Source organism: Anser anser, assembly GCF_964211835.1.
Source record: "Anser anser genome assembly, chromosome: 1".
Lineage (NCBI taxonomy): Eukaryota > Metazoa > Chordata > Aves > Anseriformes > Anatidae > Anser > Anser anser.
In genome coordinates this window covers 87467384-87495191 of record NC_139720.1, presented here as the reverse complement: position 1 = coordinate 87495191, position 27808 = coordinate 87467384, and the positions used below count along the sequence as shown (strand labels likewise).

General features: G+C 45.5%; 1 protein-coding gene across 3 annotated transcripts in view; it reads left to right on the top strand.

Annotated features, from left to right (window-relative positions):
* Positions 1-27808, top strand: part of PTGFRN (prostaglandin F2 receptor inhibitor) — an 85290-nt gene that overhangs the window by 13037 nt on the left and 44445 nt on the right. The window contains exon 1 of one of the 3 annotated variants that reach the window (XM_083806067.1): positions 6503-6677. The exons of the other annotated variants lie outside the window; for them this stretch is intronic. Coding sequence (XP_083662193.1) covers positions 6608-6677 — 70 coding nt within the window. The 5' untranslated portion in view covers positions 6503-6607. Of the gene's footprint in view, positions 1-6502; positions 6678-27808 lie in introns of those variants that run through there. 3 annotated transcript variants of the gene reach the window in all.

Below are 27808 nucleotides of genomic sequence, written 5' to 3'. Positions count from 1 at the left end.
TAGACATGCCAGTGGGAAAGAGAACAAAAATCATGCCAAATAAATCTGGATTTTAAACTGCCACCAATGATCAACAGAAAACAAGCAAATGTTTATTCTGGGTTTATAGTTTGTGTTTAAGCTGATCAGCAGATCTTCAATTTGATGTTCAGCCTTCATTACATAAAAATATGTATCTTTTAGATCATTTCTTTATTAATTAATCACTTCTGCAGAGTTTAGACAGCAAGTTTTTGGGCGATAATCTAGTCACATACTGCCTTAGCATGCAGATTCTGTTCACAAATTCTTTGGTTGGTGATGCTTGGTTTGGTACTAGAGATCAAATCCCCTTTGTACTGAACTTGACAAGAAAACGTCCAATAGTATGAGCAGGGTGTTGATTTTTTCTCTACTGTATGTGCCATGGCAGGAGCTGCCATAACATCTAATGCCAAATCTTTAACACCCATATACTGCTCTGAAAGTACAGCTCCTTGTATTGGGTACCGAGCAGTCACAATTCTGAGCAAAAAGCAAGGGAAGGACTGCAGCCCTGCTGCTGGAGATGTAAAAGAGACGCATGAAGGAGGAAGATGTCTCACTTACTGCCTAGCAGGTTGGATTACTCTTCTGTGTGTGGTTTGCTCAGGTGGCACCAGTGACAGGGATGTGCAAGCTGCAGCCGCTCACAGGTCTCTGCAACCTGCCTGCTTCCTAGTTATTATCTTCCTCCTAGACCATCGTAAACATTTCTGCAGGCAAGCATCTAAGGTCATGCTGCTAAATCTGTATGCGTGCACCGAAATATCATGATACATGGTTTTCTCCTCATGTGTTTAGTGCTGAAAAATTCCATCAAATTCAACAAGAGCTCAGCATGTAATATAAAGCAGCTGCTTATGAGTGCTCAAGTACAGAATTAAGAACCAAACGTCAGGCAGCCAGATTTGAAAAATGTAGTCAGTCTGTAACTGATGTGCTCTGCTGAAAGGAGTCTAGTCTAAAAATGCTCATGAAGTGTGATAGTTTATGATGTAAAGGAACCTGTAGCTAGCAGTGTGTGCTTCCTACTTTTTCTGGGCTTCATTATGTCTTCCTGCCTCACAGAACAGCTGTAACATTAAACCCATTGAAATTTGTAAAGTGCTTAGAGATCCGCTGAAGGGAGGCAGGAGGGAAGTAAAAGGTACTCAATTTTCATTGCTATTTTATCAGGCAAGATAGTTTCCAGAATGTCTTCATAATAAATAAGAATAAATAGCTGCAAATGTAGAATCTATCCTGTGCTCACTAATAGGTGAATAAGGAGAATGCGAGTGCAGATTTGAAGATTTGAATTCGTATTTCAATACCTTTCTTGGGACCGTGGCTTGAAGCACCGTGGTGCACTTCACTAGTGCATGAATGCTATCCAGGTCTGCTAGCATTTGAATAACAGTGGCAAACAGTTTGTTTGACCGTTTTCTCCTGTCAAATTTCAACTAGATTTTCAAATAAATCATTCACCAATATTTTTTCCTCATGACTTGGTTACCTCAATAGCCAGCTGAACAATATTCATCAAATAAATTACCCACTTTTTTTTTCCGTCAATCTGCAAATAATTTATTCACAAATACTTTTTACAGAAGGCAGCCAGCTCTAGCCAGGACAAATCAAGGTAATTTCCTGCCCTTTTGATCAAATGCCAGTAGGACTTTATCTTGGACAGCTAAATAGAGACAGGTTTTAATGCATAATACATAATGGGTAAGCTGAGTTTTTCACAGTTCTTTGTGAGCTCTCTGCTGTTGCCCATATTTCTGTTCAGCTACCGAGAGAGGAATGACAGGGGGCATGTATTTTATATCCAGGTACGTTTGGAAGCATTTCACCAAATTGACTGTACATCTTAGAGGCCGTCGGGCTCACACCAGCTACAGCTGCGCTGGGGCAGCCCCTTGGCTGGAACATACCGGCTGGTAAGTAGGGCAAGGTGAGATTTAACAGGAGCTGAGGATGAGTATTGTGCCCGCTCCAAAATCCAAAGCGAACCTCAAAGCAGAAGGAAATCGAGAGTTGTGGAGTTTGGCCAGCACACTGGGATAATGTCCCTAGCTCTTGAGAAAAGGATCTTTAACGAGTACCCACGGCACTAGACAGCACTTCTAGGTGTAGGTGTCTGCAGGACAGCTTTGCGCTGTGGTTCCCTTTGCCCAGGGCAGTTTGGAAGCTGCTGACGGTCTCCTTCCTGCCCTTAGTGCCTGCCCTGTTGCTGACGGAGCAGTTGAGCATGGCCTTACCTGTCTGCCTAGCCCTCTCTTTGTTGTGGAGAGCTTATGGCTGCGACACACCAGCAGCAAGGGCCCTCACTTACACCAGGCAGTGGCACCAGATTTCTCCACTGCTTAGGGTTTGCAGCCAGAGATCTGCGCTGCATGGGAGCTGTGCTTCTGCAGCCCCTGCCCCTGAACTGGGTGCTGGGCCCTCTCCTGGCTGTGTCCTTCTGCTGTCAAAGATGCATGTGACTTCTGAATGCTGCACCCCATGTTCCCAGTGGGCACCCATCTCACCTTTGTCCTCTGCTGCTCAGGCAATAAGGTGGGGAGCGCAGCAGCTTGTTTGTCAAGAGGGAAACTGCAAAGCCTGGCAAGTATGCATTGGAGGAGTGCTGCAAGTAGGGAGGGTTTGCATGTGGCTTTCTAGAGGATCAGCGTGTGTTCACATTTATGCATGTGTGCATGCATATTGTTGAATATAACCCTTCAATGGCAATCCTTCTCTAAGAGACTGCTGGCTAATCTTGTTACCCCAAAATGAGAGATGCCTTCAGCCAATGCATTATGCAGCAATCTAGGTATGAAGAAATGTAGACAAACGTTTCTGCAGTGTCATCAATAAATGAAATAGATGTGGTATCTACGCAACAACAACAATGCTAAATGCTGAAAGTCAAACTGGATGCCTTCCTGAGAAACAAACAACTGACCACATATTTACCCTGCATGTCATAAATAAACATGGAGAAAGCACAAAAACAGAGGAAGATATTTGTCTCGACTTTATAGTCGGAGAAAGCTTTTGACTCGGTCTGGCTCCTGTAGCTGAACTATACAAAATGGAATTGGCAAGGGGAAAAAATGACATAATCACATACATGTAACAATCCGTTGAAAGTAGGACACGCAACAAAAAAAGAAGAAAACAGGCTTTGAAGGAGAAGGTAGACTAACTCAGCGGTCAGCTTCAGCCCTGTTCTTTTTGGCATCTACGCTGGTGACTTATCAGCCTTAGAGAAATGGTTCTCAAATCGAATGAGGGATCTCAAACATCTGCTTAAATTGTCACAACATTTCAAAACATTGTTTAACACAGCCTGCTGCAAGGCCACGGAGTGAGAAAGGAAGAACATCAGTAATGAACGGCTGTCTTGGAAAACAGAGATGCAGAAAGAGACTTGAGGGTTCAGCATGGGTGATGGAGTCCACAAGCTTTTTGTGTAGGGTAGGCAGTTAGTGGTCTAATTCTATTTTCATATATGTGGGAAGGGGAAAAATCAAATAATGATAAAAAATTGTTTTTCTTCTGTGTGCAGCATGTGTACAGACCACAATGATATTGTATCCAGGGTGGGTGCCTGCATGTCAACAAGCACGTAGAAATGTGGGAGAATCCGAAAGATGCTGCAGGGGCTGGAAAGTGAATCCTATAATGTGAGGCGTCGGAGAAAACAATCCATTCTGTTTAGCAGAGAGCAGTGATAGGAGCACTGTGTATAGTTACTTATCCATGAAAATGGGCTGTGAGTGCAGGTTTGTAGACAAAAGCATAACAAGTTCTGATATTTCGAAGGCAAAGTCGGACAAATTCAACTTTGAAAGAAGCAATTTTCTAGCAGCAAGAGTAACGAGACATTGGAGTAAATTAGCGGATGGAACAAGGCACTCGCCATTCCTTGGAGCCTTTAAGACAAGATGTGTTTTCTTTCAAACAAAGCTGCCTTGATCCAGCTGCTGGGAAAAATTTCATGGCTTGTGTATACAGGTCAGATTAAGGGGTTACTGTGGCCCCTCCTATCTGGAAGTCTGACTGTGTATATGGGAAGGAAATTGGTTCCTACTAAATGTGAAGTAAAAGGGCAAGGTGCCACTTGTTGAGAATACCACATGCCACAACTCTAGGATCATAGGTGTTTATGTTTTCTTTTCACCAGTACAATTCCAGTGCCAAGCCATAGTGAAGTAGACACCTGCACCTGGCAGCTACAGTAAATGCAATAGGGCCTTCCAAACTGGACAGTCAGAAGGCAAAGCTTTCCAATGACACACAGAAAATCCTCAAGACCACCTCTTGGAGAAAGCTACTGTTGCAACCACTCAGTAATTCAGGTCCTAGATCGCTGATCCTCACCCAGCAGCAGAACATAGGAAACATGAAGCACAGAGCAAACAGAGCGGGGCTCCTGCAGAGCCAGTGGATTGTGCATGCAGTGAACTTTGCATCCATGACTACTACATCCACATGTACCTGTTAGGATTGCTGCTGCGAGGCTTAAGGGGCACAAGGGGACATGTTTCCAGGACTAGAGTTTGATGAAGGATCAGTAGTTTAACCAGCACGACAGAAGTAGACTGGTAAGGGGGAGAGAGCTGATCAGTTTTCTGAATTTGACATTAAGAAATATGTTTTGGTTTACAGAAGAGATGCTTTTCAGTGAAGGAAAAGAATTTCAGAAAAAAATGTATTTGAATGCTGGCCAGAGGAGGAGGTAGAGCAGAATGATCACAAACAGGTGGCAAGAACAAACGGGCATAGGGGGTATTGTAAACACAAAAAAGTCCTGTTTTGTTTGGGCAGCCCCTGCTCAGTTGTGTTTGTGGCTGCAGCCTCATTTGCAATTTGGAAGCCAGGATAACTTCAGCGTGGCTGGGACCAAGTGTCCCTCAGGCACCTCGCAGCTGCAGCTCTCCACAGGTACCTCACGTGTACCAGAGCTCAGGTAATTGCTGTTGGAACATGAAAGTTCTCACCAATTTTAGGAGGCTCCTGTCTCATTCCTATCAGGTAACACCCTGCCTCCTGTGAAGCATTACAGAATTAATGGCAAAGTCCAACCCCAAATCCCATCTGGTAATCATTCCCAGGCGCGAACACAGTGCGCACTTCCTGCTGGTGGGAGCAAACAACCTCACCCAACCCAAGGCGTGCGGCAGACCGAGGTGTGCTGGGGACACCGGAATTAAGCCTACGCCAGCCATTTGCTGCCGGAGGAGCTGCTCAAAATCGTGCACGGGCTCTGGAAGCTCCCTGCTCAGCAAGTGTAACACGGGCCTGGCTCTGCTGAAACACAGCAAACCAGGTGGCCTAAAGGGAGCCTAGGAAGCCAACAGCAGGACACACACAAGGAGGGAGACGATTTTGCAACTAATAACCATCCTGGCTTGTATCAGGAATAGTGTAACCAACAAGACCAGGGAGGTGATTGTCCCCCTGTACTCATCTCTGGTGAAGCCGCACCTCAAGTACTGTGTTCAGCTTTGGGCCCCTCACTACAAGAAGGACATCGAGGCCGTGGAGCGTGTCCAGAGAAGGGCTACGAAGCTGGTGAAGGGTCTGAAACACAAGTCCTGTGAGGAGTGGCTGAGGGCACTGGGGTTGTTTGATCTGGGGAAGAGGAGGCCCAGGGGAGACCTTGTTGCTCTTGGCAAATACCTTCTTGCAGATAACTAGTGATAGGACTAGAGGGAATGGCCTCAAGTTGTGCCAGGGGAGGTTCAGGTTGGAAATGAGGAGACATTTCTTCTCAGGAAGAGCAGTTAGGCATTGGAACAGGTTGCCCAGGGAGGTGGTGGCGTCACCGTCCCTGGGGGTGTTCAAGGGAAGGTTGGACGTGATGCTTAGGGACATGGTTTAGTGGGTGATGTTGGTGGTCAGGGGATGGTTGGACCAGATGATCTTGGAGGTCTTTTCCAACCTTAACGATCCTATGATTCTATAATACAGCAAGGAGATTGAAACTGGCCAAGTTTCTCAAGCAACCTCCTTTTGCTTTCACGGGCGAACAGGAAATCAAACTCCCCCCGACACACCAGCACAGGAAGGCAGGGGGGCTGCGGTGCTGTGGCACGGGCACCCCGGGGTGCCCACGGGCGGGCAGGGGGTGCATCCCCTGCCAAAAACTCTCGTGGTGCAAGCAGCGGGCGCGGCTGGAGGCCGCGCCCGGGCACTGCCTGCGGGGGACGGGGCGGGCGGGCTCGGCGCCATGTCGGCCCGGCAAGGCCCAGCGGCCGCCCCCCCCCGGGGGCAGCGGGGCTCGGCGGCGGCTTTGCCGGGCCCCGCGTGCTCCGAGGCCGGGCGGCGTCGGTCACGCCGGGCCGGGCCGGGCCGGGCCGGGCGGGAGACTCCGGCTCCGCCCCGCTCGGGGCTCCGGGGGCCGGCCCCGCTCCGCCGCCCCCCCGCTACCTGCGGGCAGGGGCGGGCGCTGGGGAAAGTTTGTCTCCGTGGTTGGCTGCGCGGCGCGGCGCGGCCGGTTCGGGGCGGGCGGGCGGCTCCGTGCGCTCGGCAGGGCAGCGGGCGGCGAGGCGGGCGGCGGGGAGCGCGCTGCCGCCGGTCCCCGGGCCAGGGAGGCGAGCAGGACGCGTGCGGCATGGGGCAGCGCGGGGCCAGGGCGCCCTGCCTCCCCCTCCTCCTCTTCCTCCTCCTGCTGCTGCTGCTCGGTGAGCGCGGGGGTGCGCGGCCGCAGGTAGCGGGGGAGGGCAGGGCCCGCGGTCCCCCCGCGCCGGGTTTGTGCCCCAAACTTTGGGGCGGGGGCTCCCCGGGGACCCCCCGGGGCAGGGGGGCCGGGACCCGCTGGCACAGGTGCTGGGCGCTGGCTCCTTCCCGCGGGGGCCCTACACCGAGGGGTGGGCGATGGCTGGCTGGCTGGCTGGTATTATTATTATTTTTTAATCATCGTTTGAACGTTTTGGGGTTTTGGGGTCCCAGCGGCGTTGCTGAAGCAGCGGTGAGTTGAGCCCGGGCACGGTCAGGGCGGGCAGGTGAGGTGGGAGCCAGCCTCCCCAGCTCTGGGGGCAAGGAGCGAGCCACCGAGCAGGGTGCCCCCAGCCCCGCCCGGCACCGCCTGCCTTCAGACAAAACGCTGTTTGCCGACTTGGTCTGTGCTTGTACTTTTGACATGGCAATGACTAATTCCTTGTTTGAACTCTGCCAGGGCGCCTTCCTCACGGCTTGGCTCCCCTGTCGTTCCTAGCCAGGTCTGCAGAGCGGGCAGCCGCTGCTGGGAATTGGGCCTCCCAAAGCTGGGCTCGCACCCGTCTCGGTCCTGAGGCAGTCAGGCTGGGCGATGCCTATGTACAAGTCAAGAGGTGCCCACTCTGCTTTCCCTGACTTGCAGCCGAGGCTGGCTGCCTCGTTTCTCTCGGAGTGTAGGCACTGTGCCAGCTGGGGAAACAGCGGAGAACCGGCGAGGACACCTTTAGCCTTTTTGGTTAGGAAACGGAGCGGGAATAGAATTTTTCAAGAGAGTGGTTTAGTAGGACAAGCAGAAAATCAGGAGTCTCAGATGAAGTGCTCAGGATCGTGCGGCAAAAAGTGAAAATTATTAAGGATGGTGTGCAACAGGGAAGTTTTTCTTTGTTTTTCCTCCTTAATTCCAGACAAAATAATTGCAATAACTTAAAACGTGCATGCACAGATATCGGGACACCATTTAAGACATGTTCTGTATGTTCTGTCTTTTTTTTTCATTACAGTCATGCTGTTAAAATTGAAAGTGCTTTTGTGTGCGGGAAAAAAAACACCCTGAACTTTTCAGAATTACTTGTCTTGTGTGTTGTGGTGTGACTATCTCCTGATACAATTTGTAGCTTCTCTGAGCTATTCCAAATGTTGCGAGAAAGCCGTGTGAGAGGTCGGGGAGGTGCTGCTCCTCTCACTCTGGATGAGAAAAGTGTGCTTCTGTGAATGTGTGTTTTCCAGGAGCTCCTTATTAAAGGAGACGGGTCGTTGTTTCTTTCTTTTAACTAATGTGCTGCAAGTGTTGATGAATTTCCTTATAACCAAGGTGGAGGGAAGGAGTTGAAGCATAGAAAAGTTCATCCCTTGTGTGTACTTAGGCTTGATTGTTTTGTTCAGATCTTTACGGAATAACCCAGCAAATGGCTGAAGTATCTGGCCGCGACAAATAGGAATGTTTTCTCATCCTTTCTCCTGGATCCAGTACCGTTGTTGTTATCTGTTAGTGCCAGTGTTGGTAAGGAGATGGTGGATCCTGAATTAAAGGCTTGATCTAGTCTGTCTGCTTTCCTCTGGTGTGGTTAGATCCCGAGGAGAGAGGGCAGCACGAGGGAGTTTTGAGCTGCCATTGCCTCTTTTATGTGTGATTTCATTCTGCAGTCAGCCTGCCTAATCAGCCTGTGAAATGCTCTGGAAACCAAAACATCCTTCCTAGGACAAGACTTAAAAACACCCAAACCCACAGGTATCTAGTGGTTACTAGGCCTCAGACTCATCTGAGAGTAAGCCTTGCAGCCTCTGGATTTTTTTTTTCCTGTTGTTGTTTGAGATTTAAGGTAAGGATTTCAATGTAACTGATCAAAAGCTCATTTTTGTGTAAGTGCTGTGGGACTGGAGGAGAGCAGGTACTCGCTAGATCCCAAGGGAACACCACTGATCATGGGTTTCCCAGGGGTGACCTTCTTCTTACTGTCACTTAGACCTGGGTGACACGCGCTGCCCGCTGTGATAGCAGCCAGTGCCAGCGTGCCAGATCCCCAGAAGCCTTGTGTGCACATAAATACACAATAATTTCCTACAACTTGCACCTGAAATTCTTTAGTGTTTGTTTTTCTTTTCCTCAGGAGCTACAACAGCAAGTCATTTGAATCAAGCTTTAGCTCAAGCTCTGTGTTAGAAAGCTTTTGGCAATTAGTATAAGTTATTGCGATCATGAACTTAAAGGAAAAGCACGCTTTAATCTTTTCCTGGGTTTGCACCTAAAGCGAAAGCATGAGAAAATGGGCGAGCCATAATGTTTAGGGCGGGGAAGTGGTGCATGGACGAGCGCCCACGCACCTTTCAAGGTGTGTTGCAGGGAATTTGCTTCCTTTCCCCTGCTGGTGTCTGCTTGCCTGCTGGCGAGCTCAGCGCTGGTGGCCTTCGCTCTCCTTCTGCTGGAAGAAGGTGGACTCGTGCCCTCGCTGCTACTCGGAGGAGGAGCGGGCGGCGAGGCCTGCATATCTCTGCTGTAGCTTTAGAGGTGGTTAAAAAGGCTCCCAAAGGGGAACTACCAGCAAGCCCATCCTGATCTTAGCGCGCTCTTAACGTTGGAGCTGGGTTGGTGGGGCACTGGAAGGCAGGTGTTGTTTCTGAGGAGGAAGCATTTCCCATGTGGTTTTGCCATGCTGATGTATTTTCTTAGAGTGTAGGCTGTGGGAGTACGTGGAAATCAGAGGAAAAGCAGTACAGCAAGTGTTTTTACCCTTGCGCCCTGTGCTCTTTCAGGGTAGCAAATGATAGCTTAGGCACCTTTTTCTGGCTCTCATGCATCTTTCGAGGTCCAGAACTACTTTTCAGTAGCACAGGTGCTTTTTCTGAAATTTCTTCATCCCTGTTTTCCAGATTTCTCGATTGCTACGTTTCAACACTGCAACAGCTTGTGCTCTTTAGGTAGCCTCTGTTGTATTTGGCTCTAATCCCTGAATCGAGGTGTGAGCCTGCCCGAACAAGGTTTGAACTAAGCAGTAGGGGTCGTTTAAAAATGCAGCCACATGCTTGATTAGAGGGGATTGTAGGTTTTTTTTTTTTTTTAAATATATATATATACAAACAAACATTTGGGGACATCTCAGATTTCAGCTTTCATGTCTGATATACTGATGGGTTTTGTGTGGTTTTGTGCGGTGGTGGTGTGTTGTTTTTTTTCCTAGTTGCCACAATCCTTTTCAAACACCTGCAAAACAGATCTGTGTGTCTTCTTAATGGAGAAATAGTTTCATATCTCAGTGAGATACTTCTAGAAAGTGAATGTTACAATTGTCTGTCTTTAGATGCCTTTCGCTGATATAATTTTTGTGAAGTCCTGTGTGTTAGGAGGAAGAGTAACAGACACGTTATCTGAAGGTGTGAAGTCTTCCTGATATGTATAGAAGTCAATCACTGGAAAGTTAAATTGCAAAGTACTTGGGGAAAACATTACTAATATGAGTTGGGTCAAAGTAAGGGTTATGTCGGTGTCTGTCAAGGTCTCTGAGTTTTGAAGGTAGGACATTAGATGAAGTATGAAGTGAGGGTATCTGTTATAACATGAAAAAGGCATTTTTCTTTGCATTTTGCATTTGACTTTTCCTGGAGATGTTACCTACAAGGCCTAGTGGTCCTGCTTTTTTAGAAGATCTGCAGTAGTGAATGGTAAAGCCTGATGCGTAGACACCTGTAAAGTAATGTTTGTTATGGATACGGATGTTTCACTCTCTGCCCGAGTATAATAACTCCGGCTGAGGGAGTTGGGGTTGGTCAGCCTGGAGAAGAGAAGGCTCTGGGGAGACCTTACAGCGGCCTTCCAGTACCTAACGGGGGTCTACAGGAAAGCTGGGGAGGGACTCCTTGTCAGGGTGTGTAGTGATAGGACTAGGAGGAATGGCTTTAATATAAAAGAGTAGACTTAGATTAGATTTTTGGAAGAAATTCTTCACTCAGAGGGCGGTGAGGCCCTGGCACAGGCTGCCCAGAGAAGCTGTGGATGCCCCGTCCCTGGAGGTGCTCAAGGCCAGGCTGGATGGGGCTTTGGGCAACCTGGTCTGGTGGGAGGTGTCCCTGCCCATGGCAGGGGGGGTGGAATTAGATGGTCCTTAAGGTCCCTTCCAACCCAAACCATTCTGTGATTCTATGAGTAAGCCATTTCCTTCACGACGCTAGTTCCAAACCCGAAGAAGGTACACCAAAACTGAATTAAAGAGGGATGGGAGAGACTGTCACATAAGCAGGCTTGTCTGGATGTTGATATTTCTTGCCTTAAAGAAGGAATGAGCTTGTTTCAAGATACTGAGCTCTCCGGTTGTCCATTTTTTTGTAAGTTGATTGTTAAGAAAATCTCAAATTGTAGCTTTCTTCCAAAGCTTGAATACCTGCTGAGAAGTGCTCTAAAATAATGAGATGAATGTTTAAAACATCTTATGCATTAGGTTTTATAGAGGGCAAAGGTATAAAAATAGATAATCAGTTTCAGACAAAATTGTGTTTGAGATAGGATGATCTGAAAAATAGCTTTTCAGATGCCAAAAGCCTTGAATCTTATCTTTCTAGATCATCAGCATATCTAAAATAAGATTCAAGAACTTAACTTGAACTTACAGAACTTAACTGGAAATACTGAGATACTTCTTTTTGTATCAGAAACTGGCTTATTCATAGACATGAGAGCTTTCATATTTGAAAAACAGCTGATTTCATCTAACTGAAGTCTGAGACAGAAAAAGGGGTGGTCTTTTTTTTTTTTCCTTTGTAGTTGGAAGTGGTTTCAGAACCGGGTTACCACTGGAAACGGTTACAAACTTTAGCTACGGCGTTGTGGCTAGGCTTAAAGTGAGCTTAGAAGGTAGGACCAGGGTTGCTAAATAACTTGACTGAGTCTTCTAATGTTTAAAAGCTGTATGGGAGTACTAGTAAATGTGAATTGATGTAATTGTCCTGGGGACTGCTTGAAACTTGTGGAAGTGTTGCAGTAGGTGCTTTTCATTATGCTATTAGGTGAGGCACATTGGAGGAAAAGCCTTATGTGACTGGGTCTGAAGGAGCAGCCCAGAGAACAATTCTTTTTTTTTTGTATGCAGCGATGGCAAAATTGTGCTGCAGAAATAAGAAGAAGAGCTGAAGCAAGCTGAAATAGCGAACTGGTGATAATCTCTACGGCCAGACGGCGTTTGCATGGATGCTGTAAAGGAACTGAACTGTTAGCTGAGCTATGGGAAGAATAAGTCAGTAAATAAGAGACCAAGTCGTGAGCAGTGTTTTACTCCTTTAAAAAAGGATTTGACGATGGTTTTTGGAATTAATTGACTTGTGAACTTCAGGAATGAGAACTAATTAAAGACTGGAGCTCACAGGCAAGCTGTCACAGCTGCTGATAGGCAGGGCTGCCAGCAATGCCTGTAGTACGTCTGCTTGCTACTTTTTGTTATGAGGGCCATCTCTTAAATTATTACTCTGCAAGACTTCAGGCATTCAAGCTGAAATTTTCAGGGTTGGGTGTATACCCCACGTTGACTTTTTTCCCCCCCTGAAAAACAAACAAACATAAAGCTCAAATATTTCCAAGCATTATGCTTTGGGAGTGGGGAAGGCAGGAAGAAGCAGCTTTATTATTATTATTATTATTTTTTCCCACATGTTCTGGCCAATTCCCCCTCCTCAGTCTCGAACAAATAATAATATTGCAGCTGCTAAGCTGAGAACTTCTAGCACCTCAGTGCTTTAGAGCAAGGGCTGGAAATTTGGCTGGAGTTAACTTCGCATCAAGAATGTGGCTTTTGCTGTTCTTATGAAAAATGTCCAAATTTGGCCACATTATAAGACTTGGAAAAGTATCTGTTTCTAAAGGCTCGTTGGGGAATTAGTCTCAGGTCCCTCGAGGAAGCACTCCGTCAATTTTTTTTTTTGAGGTGTCAGAGGAGTACAACTGGAATTGGGGGCGGGGAAGTGGAAGCTGTCTTTTTATTCGGTTTCAGAATTCTGTAAATGTGTTGTGAAGGTTTTTTTTTTTTTCCCCTTCTGCCAAGTTGGCCTGTATTGGAACAATGTGCTGCTGGTCTGTGTGGATCACTGATCATATCTGCTTGTGAGAGCCTGCTGCTTACGGCAGACAAAGTATATATCATCTTTCTTATATGTGGCTTTAAAAAAAAAATCAATGTAAACTTTATGTGTGGTTTTCAACTTCTGTTCTCTGGCTTCAGTTCTTCTCTCAGGCTTTTTCCCAGGTGTCCCCCTTTGTCCTTTACTTCATGCTGGCTGTAAACCAGTTCCTGCTGCTGCTGCTATAGTTTCTCTCGGAAAAAAAGTAAAGAACTTATGCTACTCTTTCTGTTTAATAGGCTTGATCAGTCTGGGCTTGCCTCTCTGCTGACTTTCCTAAAGATGTGGTTCAGCTATGCTGCTTAATGCTTGCTTCATGATTGTGATTTGCATGCTTTCGTGCTTTTGGAGTCACTCTTTTCTTGCCTTATCAGTAGCCATTAAAAAGAGGTTGGTGGAACCATTGCTGGGGTCGGGATGGTTAGCGAGAGTCTGCTTCTGACAAAAGCTAGCTCTACTTAGGTTTGTCAGCCTTAAGAAGAATAATTGCCAATGTAAAGGACTTTGTTTCCGTGCGTGTTCCACTGTTAGCTCCAACTGCAGAGATTTAGCGTCGTGTTTCAGTCTTTGATGCAATGTGGCTGTGGGGAATCTTTGAGCAGGCTGTAACAGCATTGTTCTCCTGCACGCATTAAAATGATTGTTGCAAGAGAGGCATCCACAGGGACCTCTGCCAGCTTCTTATTGATGTGTTCGGTTTCATCTATTGACACACTACCCTTCATTATTACACAGTGAATCCTGTGGCAGTGGAATTTGCTATTAAATCTGCCCTGCAAAAGAGAATTGGCAGTAGCTGCTTTAAAAGCAGCGTGACCCCTCTGTTTGCAAAGAATAGCTTCTAAATATGAAACAGATGCTGAACTAACACAGGATGCTTCCTAAATTTTCAGGGTACCAAACATAATCGTTTAGAGAAAAATTCAGAATTCACACAATGGGTGAATAATCATTAGGTTCCAGTAGTTTTTTTTTTTTCCATAGTAATGTATGTTTAATCAGTACATGCATTTTTTTTCCACTCGAACATCGTGAGTAATACTGGGGTAGAAAACAGGCAAATGCTTTTTAGTGGAAACTGTTGGAATACATGGTGAGGTGTTGGTCTTCTGTGCTAGGTGGTGGGAAAGATGGTGGCATCTTCCCTTTTACCATAGCCACAACCTGTTTTCTGTACTCAGAGCACCGTCTGTAATGTGCACCCAGATGTTGCAGCCTCTACCTTTTCCCAAAAGAAGTGGCATGTTCTTCAGAAGCCCGGTGGCATCCTGTGTTTTGGGAGGTGTTGTCAATGGATGAAGTTTGTGTCTACGTAAAGAGCCTGTGTGTTGTACGTAGAGCGTGCTTGTTTATATTCAGTTGATACGGCGATCTAAATGAATGCAGAGCAATAAGCCTATTGCATCAACCTCGTTTCCCTTTGATCTCACAGTTGGGTTCTAGGCAAGGCCTGCTGTACCTTTTGGCTTAGAGAGCTTGAGTGCCTGGAGCAGGCTTCATCAGCGAGAAAACAAAAAGCATGACAGCTTATCGCAGGCAAAATCACTCTGTGATCCTCTGGAGCGGGGAGGTAGCAAGGTAAGCCTGGGTCCTGCGTTTCCGTCACAAAGCAGGGTTGAATGGGCATTAAAGCTATTGACTGAGCTCTGGATGCTGGCAACTGTATTGATAGGCACCTGTCAATAGCTGCCAAGCTGCTGACAGCCCTAGGTTTGTTAGGTTATTTATTAGAAAAAAAGAAAAAAAAAAGAGAGAGGAAATAACAGCAGTGACTTGGCACAGAACACAGAACTGTGTCTGTTGTTAGGAGTTGGAGTAAGGAAGGCTAGGGGAGAGTACTGGAGCAGGACATGCTCCGGAGAGAAAGGGCAGTGGGAGAATGGCTTGCTTAACATGGGAGAATGAGTTAAAGGTGTGTCTGCTGCCTGAGGTGGTGCTGTTGGGGCAGTTATCACCAGAAAACAGCCTTGGTAGCAGTCACGAATTTCGTGAAGCTCTGCAAATAAATCTTGAAATATCCTTGTTTTCTGAGCAAAGTTTTCTGCTGACCGCTGGCAGGTAAATGGCATAGCTGATTTTCAGCTCCTGCAGTGTTTAAAACATGGTCTGAAGTGGGATGGGCGCAGCTGCAGGGTGTGTTGTGGTGTCTGGATTGATTTTGGTGTCCGCCTTTAGAGTCTGGAAGGGAGGCTGTGGTACTGTGAGCAGAGTTACTGGGTGGGGGTGTCCTTCCAAAGCAGCAGGACAAAGGGGACTTTTGAGGGTGTCCTTGTTCCTGCTCATGGCCAGAGGGCACAGGGAGTGTGCCTGTCACAGAATTTCTCTTCCTGGTAAACCCATGAGGATCAAGTGAGATAAGCCAAAGCTACTTGGAAAGAAGCTATTAAGGGTCATTTAAAAGATTTTTTGCGACCTTTTTGGTGTGAGCAGTCAGCTATTGGTTTGTATGCATTGTTCTCCCTGCCTGAATCTGTAGAGAGACACTTTACTCTACATGTTAAGTCTGGTAACCTACAGACAGGATGCAGGGCACATTCCTGGACAAGGCATTTCCATGCCCAGGCTTTGTAAGGTGGGTCCTTCCCTTGCATTAACGATTCCTATCTAGAACAAGAAACCAGTCCCTGTACAGGGCTTTCCTGGAACAAGTATATGCCATCAGAGTCATTTGCTGGCTTCTTTCTTCTGTATTTTCTTCTTGCGTCACACTTCTGGTATTGGTGCATCGGGGTGGGAACTCGCTTTGCATATGCGTGCTTGGCCAAAGTCCAGCGTGAGTACTGCTCTCATACGAGTGACAATTTGGGGTCGGAGTTGCCTTGTTGCTGTAGGATCTCGCTTGCAGTCCGAAGCGGGACTTTGGTCAAGTGCCTGTCTTAAGTAAACAGGCAGTCCTTGGGATTAAAGCCCTGCGACTGAGGTTTCCTCCTCAGAGGGGGCTGCTCATGTGAGACCTTCAGTGCCTGGCGCCTGGCCTGACATGTGTTCAGAGAAGCAGTTTGTGAGGGAAATGATCAGTAATCGAGTCACAGGGTGTATGCTTTGAAGAAGAGCGGGTTGTGCAAGGGGGTGGGAACCTATCTGGAGGTTTTGGTAGGTGTAGGAGGCAGTGGCCCAAGCTGCAGGCTGTGAGCGGCATAGTGATGAAAAGCTTTGCTACCACTTCATGATTTTTTTATTTTATTTTATAATCTTGGTTTGATGGCATAAGGTCGTTTTTGAGCTTGGTTGCATGGGAGGGGAGGTAAAGGGAAAAACAGCAGCTGGGGTACCTGATTTTAAGAGGGGAACATGGGCTACTAGAAGACGTAGCAATGAAATATGCTGGACCTCCTTTGGACCTTCTCCTTAGGACCTGTGTGTGTTAAAAGCTGCTTGTAGGTTACTGTTCTTTCTTCCTACCTCCTTACTCAGGTGTCAAACTCTTGTGTTGACAGGGATAATGTGGTGGACAACTTTGGGCTTGAAGCCTTGTGCTGATTGTCAGAGGACAAAGAAAACTAATACAGTACTCAGTGCCATGAATTAATGGTGGGGGACAGCGAGTCTCGGGGAGTTTGGTAACGTGAGGACAGCTTTCTGCTTTCAAGTGTATTGGTATGAACCTAGCCCGGTGGCTGCCCTGTGCTGGGCCTGTGTGAAATGAGGATCTGGGTGAATGCATGTCTGCTGCCCCGAGTGAAATGGCGGCAGGTCCTGGGTGACATGCTAGTCAGCAAGTTTGCTCCCTGACGAGCTCGGTACCCAGTTTCTGATGCAAAGCAGCCAGGTGTGTTGGCTGACACTTGCACACGGAGGCTGCTGAGGGGACATTTGCCCTGCTCCTGCCTGTTTTCTCTGAGTGGGTAAGGGAAGACCTTTGGCCTTCAAAGTTACTGCGTGCTTCTCGTTGCTATTTAACATCACTGCTTCCCTCTGCACCTCTCCGTAAATGGTTGTTTTTATATGTGTTATAAATATGAAAGGCTCATAAATTGACAACTGTTTTGTTTACATATAGCCAAGGAGATTTTTTAACTCCTGGTAATTAATGCCCTACCTTTAAGACCTTCCTGGAGTCCTGGGTGCACGCCACCAGATTATGACAGAAAATGACCTGATGATTGTTCCGATCTGTTCAGCAAGACCCCGAAATCCCTCACAAGCTGTTTCATGTACCATCTCTGTAGTAATTTGATACAAAATTTGCTCCTGAGTGTTAAATTTATCCTTATACTACTTAAAGCAGAGGTCTGCACTACTTCTTGAGAGGCAGCAGTGTGTATGGATAAGTCGTGCTGAGCACAACCCAATTCCACTTTGTAACGTATTCAGTTGATTTAAACTTGGTTGTTTTGGACGCTTTAAAGATATAGAAGATGGAGCAAATCTGGCTACCTGTGCTTTTGTTCTGCATCCTTTGTTGCACCCTTTGGAGGTGCTGGTTCATACATTCAGTGTAGTTTGGACGGTTGGTGGGAGCTTGAAGCAGGAGCCTGAGAGTGTCTCCTAGCTAGCATGTCTGTGCAGACGTTGTTCTCCTTTCTGATGGAAAAGATGGCATGCCTGCTTTGTATCGGAATAGATAAAGGGCAGTGAATGCCCACTGAGAAACTCGAATAGAAGTCGTTTAGTGAGACTTGTGCTTATCTGGCGATACGTACCGTTGGCGTACCGTTGGCGTTTTCAGGAGAATGGAATCTCTCCCTTGCCCTCTTCCAGAACATCTGTTTCTGTGCATGAAGTCATCTTTTGCCTGCCTTTTCTTTCCTCCATTCAAATCTATTATTTCTGCCTAAGCAGTCTTCTCAGCAGCATCAGAAGTATGAATGCCAGCAACCATTTTGTCAGGTCATCTTGGGTACTTTGCTCTGCGGGAGGATCGCTATGGGTAGAAGCACTGGAGTGTATACTTGTGACAGGGACAGCCACGGGAGGCCGGGGGACTCTGCAGAGCCCGTTGATGGGGGATGATAGCAAATGTATAACTGTGTTTGTGAAATTGTATGGAAGGTCCTCACTGTGTCCGTATCGGAACGGGGACTGGTGTGCCATCCCTTCCAGCTCTATCAGCTGGCCTAATGAAGGGTTTCTAAAGAACATTGCCTTAGACTGCTGTGGTTACATAAATACTGCTACTAGATTATACAGTTACTCTGTGACTCGCAGTTATAATTCTGATTATGATTTCTGCCACATGCATGCTGAATTATGCATTGCATGGAAGCTGTCACAAGTTTCAAGTAATAATAAAACTGGAGTTTAAAACCAAATAAGCTCTAAAAATGAAATAGTTGGCAGAATGCTCTTTGAATTCATGGTGATAGTCATTTAGAGGCTCTAGTGTCCATTTCTGGATTTTTTTTCCCCCATGCTTAGCATATTTTAATTCTCAGTTTGCTCAAGTTTTTAATTTTTTATGTTTAGTATGTTGAGATAGAAGCTAATTGGAATCAATTAGTGTTTTCCTTCCTCTGTCCTTTCAGATTTTTGGCATTTAAGGAGGAAATGGGGACAAATATTTAACTGAGTGACATCCAGCCTTAGCAGAAGCTTGTGAAGTTAGGCTAAGGAAGTCTGTACCGTACTTTTCCTCCTTTACAGGCAGAAATTAAAGAGCATCAAGTTAAACTTTTCTTGCAGGAAGTTTCCCATAAATACAGCCCTGACCCATGGTATTAGCCTGTCTTTGATATCTGCAATGCCTGCACTTCAACAATATTCAACTGTTGCATATTTCCACAAACACATAAATGATGAAACAGCCCGCAATAATGATGCTGTTTTTGTTACTAGCTTCCAGTATTGGTGCTCAGGGCTGGAGCTTTCACCTCTGCTATTGTTTCAGGCTTTCTACAGATGACTTAGAGCCTTGGCTTACAATAGATCTGTTTTGGGTGGATTTCAGTCCCAAGTTCAGGCTAAAACCTGTGTAAATGTGTCTTCCACGTAGAAAACAGGGTTCTGGTTATAATCTCAGTTGAGTTCTGCTTACAAGATGATTTTTTGAAGTGATAATCGGTTGCCTGCCCATGCCTGTGACTTTTCCCTAGTAGTCAACTATGTACAAACCCTTTCTTAAAGAGCTTATCAGCGAGGAATAAGAAGTGTTTTTGATGATTTACAGCACCATGCCCAAGAGCTTTCTTTTTTCCAGAGATTTTGTAATGTGAATAATGTGATGTGAGTACAGCTTTATTAGAATTGTAAACTCCCATAATGATCAGAAGGGAAGAATACATCTGCCAGGCGGATTAATGAAGATGGTTCTTTTCATCAGTACAGAGATTTTTTTTTCTCAATAGAATCTCAGAGAATTCTGGGAGATCTTAGTGATTGTGCTAAGCAGCTATAGATGATGGATAGGAAGTGAATTTCCTGCACTGACCCGCTAAAAGATGAAAGTACAGTAGTGTGAACAGGGCAGGCAGAAAATACAAATACCTTAAAGCTACCCAGGGAACATAATTACGAAAGTGTTAAACTGATTTTTTTACAACACCTATTCTTTTCTGCAACGTGGATCTCCTTTTATGATAAAAGCAGAGTGCTGCTTTTCAACCTAGGGATGAACTGGACGTCTGTTCTGTACTTTCTGTTAAGACTTTGTAGCTATCCCTTGTCCGAGGCTTGCTTATGCCTTGTGAAAGGGACAAAGATCTTGAAATGATCTGTGTTTTGTCTGAGGAAAGGCAGAAGCTGAACTAGTAGCATGCTTTGTACCCCACATTTTGACTCTTGGTAGGGCTTAGGCTATAAAACTGCAAACAGTGGAAGCATTTGTGGGCTGCTCTTGCATTGCATTATGGCCGGCGCTCTTCTGCTTGGATTCTCTGAAACATCTTAATTTGAAGTTGTGTGTTTTAACTGGCTGAAGCTCCTGGGAAATGCTCTTCAGATCGTTAATCTCTAAAAACCTGTTCTTATTTCTGAAAAATTTAGTGGGGAGGCAGGGAGTGAGGTGAGGCGGAAGTCGCGCGGTTAACTGGAGCTCTGTAAGTGCTGCTGTGCAGCTCTCCGCTAGCAGCAGGAGTGCCTGCTAGGAACTTTGCTGGTTTCCTACAACAGTAATAATTCTGGTTGCTGTCTAATAGCAAACAAAATTTGTTATAGGGTAGTGCTGCTAACATGATCTACGGCTGCCATGCCAGCGGGAAAGCTAAAAGCAGTTCATTTTGGGATGCTTTAAACTCAAGTGAGCAGGGTGTAGAAGTAGTACTTGGACACTTTAAAGTACAAATTACTAACAGCGTAGAGATTAAAAGAGAAATACTTTTGGTGTATTTACATACATGCCAGTCTTTGTTATGGTCTTTTTAAATTGTTGTCTTGTTGACACTGGACCTGGCATTGCTGCAGAGCTGGGAGGAGGAGGATCCTTTGTTTCAAACCATACGTTTAGAAGTCTGGCTGCATTAACACTTGGAAAGAGACACAGGATGTGTGAAGGCGTAGCTCCTTTTCTTTTGCCCGCTGGGGCTTAGATGCAACACTTTGACTTTCTCAAGTGATGCTATCCTTTTGAACGCTATCATGAGGTATGAGAGCAAGGGGAATTTCCTGATATTGCACAGCGTTCAAGTGCCTTTCTTGCTTATCCCTTTTTTGCTAATGTTTGTGAGAACAGGCAGATTGCTTGCAGCCTAAGTGACAAAAGAACACCTCTTGGGTATAGGTTGGTGTTGTACAGCTGCAGTTCACATTTCTGTTTGCTTCCTGTTTTCTTATGTATGGCTCAGTGTTCTGCGTTTGCATCCTCAAAGGTATGTCAGTTCGTATCGTCCCTGGTGCCAAGGCTGGGTGAGTCGTTTGCCTTGACCTCACATGGCTTCCAGGACATGTTCTGAAAAAGGATCAGGACTTGCTCTGCCCATTGGACAGCGGTGTTTTATGATCCCACTTCCTGGGCTTAATCAAAGGTACTTCTGGGGAATGTTAGCCCTCCGTGTGTCTTGAGTACATCTCTGTTACCAGAGTGCCGCTGGGGAGCCAGAGGGGCAGTTCAGAGAGATGAACGTTAGCTAAAATCTCAAAGATGCTTAAAAGATGCTACTGAGAATCTTTTCTCACTGTTTAAAAGTGTGGGCTGCTAATTCTAGTGTTTGTGGAGAAGTCTGCAGCTTTCCTGATGAATTTTAACACCCTTGAATTTCTAAATGGGTGTTGTACTTTCCATTTTCTGTTTGTATGGTGCTCTATATTGTGTGCTGTTAGACAGCTGCTGCGCTTGCACCAGACATCATTTCTTTTCAGTCAGTGTTAAAATTACTCCTTTGTGTTAATACAGTGGCTGGTGTAAGACTTCTGAGACTTAGACCTCACTGTGCTGCTGCTGATGCAATGGTTATTTGGAACTTGCAACGTTGTCTTGAGTTCTTATGCCCTATACGTGTTCAGGAGCCTGAAAATGTCTGGCATGCTCTCTGTTGGGGTGAAGCATGGCTGCGGAGTCTTTTGTTGTGCTGTAAAAGGTACCCTGGGTCATACCTGTTCTTCCCAGTGCAGCAAATGTGAGGGTGCCCAGGGTGAGTGCAATCTGCTGTCTGTTGCCGTGTAAGCTGATTATAAGTGTTAGTTACTGAATAATTTCAGGACATCCAAGTTTCACCCAAATATTAAGAGCTACTTAATTTGTATGTAGGTTGTCTTATTAAGTAGTGTAACCCTAGAACAGCTCTGCAAGGAGACCGGAGCAGAAAAGAAAGAAGCAGTTTCCCTCTGGGCTTCTCTCAAAAACTGTATTTTCTTCCTCCTGCTGCTTTAACATTGTGCTGGTTCTCTGCCCTTTCTCTCCTGTGTCATGCCCCAAAGGGTTCCCTCGCTTTTCATTTTCAGACTGACTTGAAAATGCTGTGTTTGTTCTTTCTTTCTTTTTCTTGCCTTTCTTCTCACTCCTGGGCACAGCGGAACCACCAGCCTGGCTGCCACTGAGGAGCAACCAGTGGAAAAAGGCACTTCCTCCAACCTCCAGAAGCTGGAGAGAGAGAAGGGTGACCAGAAATGTCCATTCAGCCTCGTATCTTGCCTCTGACAGCGGCCAAGACTGGATGTCTAGGGAAGAGAGAACACATCCACCCCATTACCATCCTCTCACGACCATCTCTAGCTTGGAGACCTTCTAAGTTAGAGGTGGTATCCTCACGTTTAGCCTCGGAGTTTTCCTCCAGAAGTCTGCTGACTCATGGGCATTGCATTTAACCTCTTGAAGTTTCATTTTCTGAAGTGTGCTGGGTGAGGGTATATATCAGCTGCTCTTTGTGTGTTAACTTTCCCCTTCTCTTTTTATCACCTGCGATGTTGACCTTTCTTGTACGCAGCATGGCAGCGACAGCAGCAAAGTAAATACTTGTGAGATAAATTTCTTAAAAGTGGGAATAACAGGAAGCATATTAAGATGTGTATTTAGGCATGCTTATCTGAAAATTAGTGGCTCATGGCTGAATGCCAACTGCTAAGACTTGAAGAAACAATACTTTGCGATGCAGTCTTTCATTATGTGGCTGCATGTGGATTTGCTCAAATGTCTAATGGTATAAAATTGTCCCTAAGCTTAAACGTGTGTGACATTCTGTAGTGGTATGTGCTACTGTGTATACAAGGGAGGCTATTCAGCATTGATTGCAGAGGAAAGAGTAGATACTATTGCAAATGCTGAAAGTCAGTCGAAAAAATAGCAGTGAAAACTTGCTGGCCTATAATCTAAAGCGGGAAAAAACTTTCAGTTTGTGATGGGGAACAGGGGACAACTGCTTGGTTTCTTCAGCCAGGTACTGAATTGATGAACCTTGCTATTCTGTTCCGCTCCTGGAGATAACAAAATACCTGTGCTGAATGCAGGGCAAGCTTTTCAGAGGTGAGAGGAGGTGGAGAGCTTGAGGCTGTGAGCTTTGAAATGTTATGAAGAGACCTGGAAGGTTAACATTAGGGTTAATGTTCAGGGTTTTTTGAAAATTAAGCCTTTTGCTTTCTTGAACTAGCTAACTTTGGTCATCAGTGGAGTGTTTTTTTCCTGGTTTTTTTTTTTTTTCTAGAGAGGGCAAATACAAAGAGGTTGCTTCTCTCCAGGACAGGGGTAAATGGGAGCAGAGTTGTACCAGGAGCGAGTCTTGCCCAGGGTTGTTCATTTCTCCACAGGTTTCTGAATCCCTCACGCATGCCTATACCTGCCCACCCGTTCCAGCAAGTCTCCTCTCTTTGTCCGGCCTGGTTAGGATAAAAAGCAGTCTCATACAATGTCATTTCCTCTCACGTGTGAGAACAGCTTTCCAGAGGTAGAATTCAGGCAAAAGACAGCTAATTACACAGCTAATTTGCCTTCAAGCTCTGGGAGGCAGTGAATGCCAGCAAATTTTCAACTCTTGCACACTTTTTTTGGAAACTTTGGCCTTGGAATTTGTTGAGCAGGGATGAGCAGCACTGCAGAGGGTGGGTGGATTCCATATCCTGGACAAGTGTTGATGGCTTAAGTCACATTTGTGATTTTTGGGAAGAGTTCCCATCTCCACATTCAAGTTCTCAAAAGTGAAATGTGAACAGTACCCTTCAGAAGGAGCCCACAGGCTGCATCCTCGTTACCTTTTTACATGGGGTAAGGACTGAATGGCTGAGGTGAATCTCCTCACAGCACATCTGCTGTGCTTCAGTTGCCCTTTTGGCCTATGGCACCAAACCCAGAGTGGTGCAGACCCCCAGCAGATGTGTAGTGTGGTTCTTGGGGCCTCGGCACCAACCTTCTACAGCCTTTTCTCCTTTGGGACTGGCTGCTGAAGCAGACAGTTGTGCTACTCTTGTGAGTTTATAAATGATGCAGTGTAAGCTTTTTTTGCTTTTTAGATATTATTGAAGTAAACAGAGTATTGTGTGTTCCATCTACTGATTTAAATACCTTATTCTCAGTTCTCAGAAGTCTTAATGCGAGCAACCTGATTGATTTGGATGTTGTTTGTGAAGGCTTTTCCCGTGTCTCTGGAAATGTGTATGTTGGTATTTAAGAGTCTCTTTCAAATAATGAAGAGTGCTGTGGCGTGTCTCTCTTAAAGCCAGCTGTTCTGTAGACCCTTCTGGGGGTAATTTTATTTAATGTTCTGTGTGGGGTTACACATACCCTCTTAAAGACCTTGACCTGAATCCTTGCGTGTCTTCTAGGCATTGTTTATGCCCCTGACCTCTTGTATTTTTCTGATCTAGACCCCTTCCTTTCTCTTGCCCCCTTCCAGACCCCTTGCAGTCTTCTACTTTGCAAGATGGAGGCAATACCTTAATGAAAACTGACTCTTTCTGAGCTGGGGTAACTTCATGTGTAATTTTTTTAATGCTGGAGACCAAACTAGCTGCCTTTTCTGGGGCAAGGGAGTTTCTCATAGTCCCATAGCAAATAATAAAAGCTCAGCTGCAACAAGTACTGTAAATACCTTGCGCTCCTGTTCTCAGTTACAGAATTAGTTATGCAAATCTTATATTAAAGAAGGAAGAGCCCTGGTGTGTCTTAAATTATACTCCGGATGTGTACGCATGCGTACGATTCCCTCTTGTCTACGAGGAAAATATCTGCTCCTAACATGCAGGCTCCATAGAGATTAGCATACTAAACAGTATTGCTCCACATGACCTGAAATTGGCTTTTGAGTGCTAATTGGATCTAGGAATTGAGAGGAGGGGTTGGAAAACATTGCCCTCTGTTTTTTCCAGGTTACAGGCAAGAGTACAGATGCGGTGGTGGTGCAGGTGACTGCGTGAAGGCCTCAGGGCCTCCCGAGCTATGGGGGCACCAAGAGTCAGAGCTGTCTCCTATGCATTTGCTCATGTCTTCTTTGCCTAGTTCAACAGATCTTCCTGTCTTCATCTTTACGTGAAGTAACGGTGTGCTACGGCAAAATGGGCGCTAAGCTTGAAATGAGGAGTGCCCGATCTATTTCTAATGGCTCCTGTTGTACCACATGAGTGTGGTCTCGTTGGTTGGTTTGTCCAGGTGTATCTTCTGCAGCAAGACGGCTGGCCCATTCGGTGTGCATCTGCTGTTGGCATTTTTAATGTGGGCTCTTGCTTGGAGGTTATTTTTGTTGAAGATGGACTGTTAGGTAATTAAATTACAGATAAAGAGGATTACTCAAACATTGTGATCCATCCCTCCACTGGCTCCTGTGGCTGCAAATCAGCTGTCAAGCATGGAGCCAAGGCGGGCCAGTGCCATATGCTGCTGTGGCCAGCAGTTCCTGCAGGCCTGCTGCCCCATCACCTCCTTAAATCTCTCACCACAGCAGATGCAAAGAGAGTGAAGCTGCCCTTGGGGATCCCAAAGCAACCAGAGACTGCAGGAGCCTTACGTGGTGTTGGGATGTTCGTTGTTGTGGCTGCCGTCTCCTGTAGCCAGGCCTGGCTCTGGATTCGCTGAAGTCTGCGTGATGGCTTCTCTTATCCCGTGGAATGCTTGCTGGGAAATTAGTTCTGTGTACTGAGATGTGAAATGATCCTCAGCAAGGAGTTTGGGGAAATAGCGGGTAAGATTAGTGTCTGGATTATGAAAGGGTTTGTGGCTCCTTAATCTCCTCTGCCAATCCCCGTTAGACTTCACTTGGCTTTAGGCAGGACTTTGGTATAGGTGAAGCGCGGGTTTAAACTGAAGTGGATGAGGAGCACCAAATTTGAGCCAGTAAAAAAGACAAACAGCTATTCTGTGGTAGTTTTTTGTTTGCTCTGTTCTTAATAGAAGTGAAAGGTAAAAGGGATTCATACTGGATTCAGCATTTCCTATATTTGAAAGCATTTTGAGTGCTTTTGTGTATTACCTAGTATTAAAGATAACTTTGAAAACAAACGATCACTTTATGCCAATAAAAATCAATACCTGCTGCTCTGGGAAGATGGGAAGAAAAAGGAGTGGTAATCATGGAAATTATTTTGGGGAGAGAGGGAAGGTGGGAATGTTCTACAGTCTCCTTTTTAAAATTAATATTTTGTGAAATTATAGATTTATGAAGCACGTGGATATTGCTGTATGTGGATCTCTTAAAAAGTCTTTTGACAAAAATACTTTTTCTTAGCTTTAAAGCTTTCCCATCACTGCTAGGTGCTATGTTCAGTTTAAAATCATGCTGCTTGAAAAATTTATTAGGTTCTACAGTTTAACATGATCTTGCCTTGGATTTGGATTTTTTTTGTCTTGTTTTGGATTTTCACACTGTGTGATTTTACTTAATGCAGATTTAGGAATGATCTATTCTAGTCTAATTGTTTTCTCAAGTTAAATCCAAAGAAGGCTCAGTTCAATGCTAGAGGTGTGCTGCATTCCACACAGAGCAAAGAAAATGGCTGGTCTCTGCCCGGAGGAAATTACAGTGTAGAGCAAATGGATTTGGACTGCTCTGCTCAGTTCCAACTGCTTTGGGAAAGATCTGAGATAACAGATAAGTGCAAGTTAATGATGTTGCAGAACAGCACTGACTTTAATTCTGTATATTGCAGTTTGAGGACTTTTTAAATTCTGGTAAATGTATGTTTTCGTCTTGAGTTGGGATTAATATTACTTTTTCTTGTGACCTTCCTCCCCCCACAAAAAAAAAGTGGAGATATTTTTAAAATGGCATTTCTGCAAATTGTTGCAGCCCCGCTTCCAACTGTGCCAACTCTTCAGCTTTGAGTCGTGGGCTTGACTGCTTTGTCAACTTTTTTTCTTAAAATGTGACATATTGAACCTGTCCTCTTGCAATACAAATTGCTTTTGAGGCAGAACAAAAGAAAATCACCTGTCTGGTGAGACAGTCTAAATGTCAGTTTTAGAGTCCCTGGACTTTTTGGATGTCACCAGGTAACCTAAATGGGGTGCTCTGATAGAGTAGGGTAAAGAAAGTTCTGGGAGAGTATTTGGAGGAAAGTAAATTAAGATCATTAAAAGGAGCAGGTCTTTCAGGTAAGACCCAGGAAAAAGCAGCATGTTGACTCTTGCATTTCATTGCTTTTTTCTTTCCTTCCCACTTTGCTCCTAGCAGCATTTTGGAGACTTACCAAAAGTAGTTCTTTACATGCAGCCTTTCATCTTCAACTGTCAGTCGGTGGTAGAGAAAGGAAATAGAGATCATATGTGGTAGTTGTTTGACATCCAGAGGAATGTATAACGCAATCTTCAGTATCATCTCTGCCTGTTAGACATTTCTTCTGTTTGGATTGGAGGTGCCGCAGTTTTCTGCCCACCAAAGGGTACGCAGTTTGGCAAGCTAGGCTTTTGTTCTACATAGCCGGGAAAGGTTTATGTGGCTCCTTATTTCCCCTTTTTGTGCTTACCCAAAGTAACATCATCACGTTGAGCAGAAGGGATCAGGCCTGATTCCTTGGATATTCATCTGGCCTACTGTGATGGTGTGTCTTGCATGTATGGAGTGTATTTTAAAAAAGAAAAAGAGGGAAAAAATCTGTTTTTATTTTCTGCTGAGCTCAGGTGGTTGTCTCGCGAGGCTTGTCCGTAAGCAGCAATGAGAGAGGAATTTATTGGAGCACTTTTCTCTACTGATGACAAATAGAGCCTAGGTAGCTAGCTAACTAAGGTGTCAGGCATCTTAACACAGCTGTGCAAAAGGACTCTTGGAAACTGGGGAGATGCACCATAGGATAACTGCGAACCGTGCCCCTAGTGAAAGCCTTGTGATTCACTTAGGGGCATTTGAAATCCCTTTTCTTGGGGGAGATGTGTGTGGGATGAATAGAGGAGACAGCAGTTCATTACTGTGCTGCAAAAGATGTTGTTTAATCCTTTCATGTGAATCCCAGTCCACGTGGTATAGATGGAGTCCAACTGTGAAGGTACTTGCTTTTTCACCCAGGGCTGGAGATGTGGCTTTTCGGAGATATCTCAGATGGCACGGAGATTAGAGCAATCCAGCAGCCTTGCAGTTTGATAGCGTTTCTGAGGCTTCACTTAAGATGCAGTATGCGTTTCTTCATCCTGATAGAGATAATGGGTTTTAAGCAATTACACCCAGGCTAATTCCTTTTGATAAGAGCTCTGCATTATCTAAAAAAAGAATCC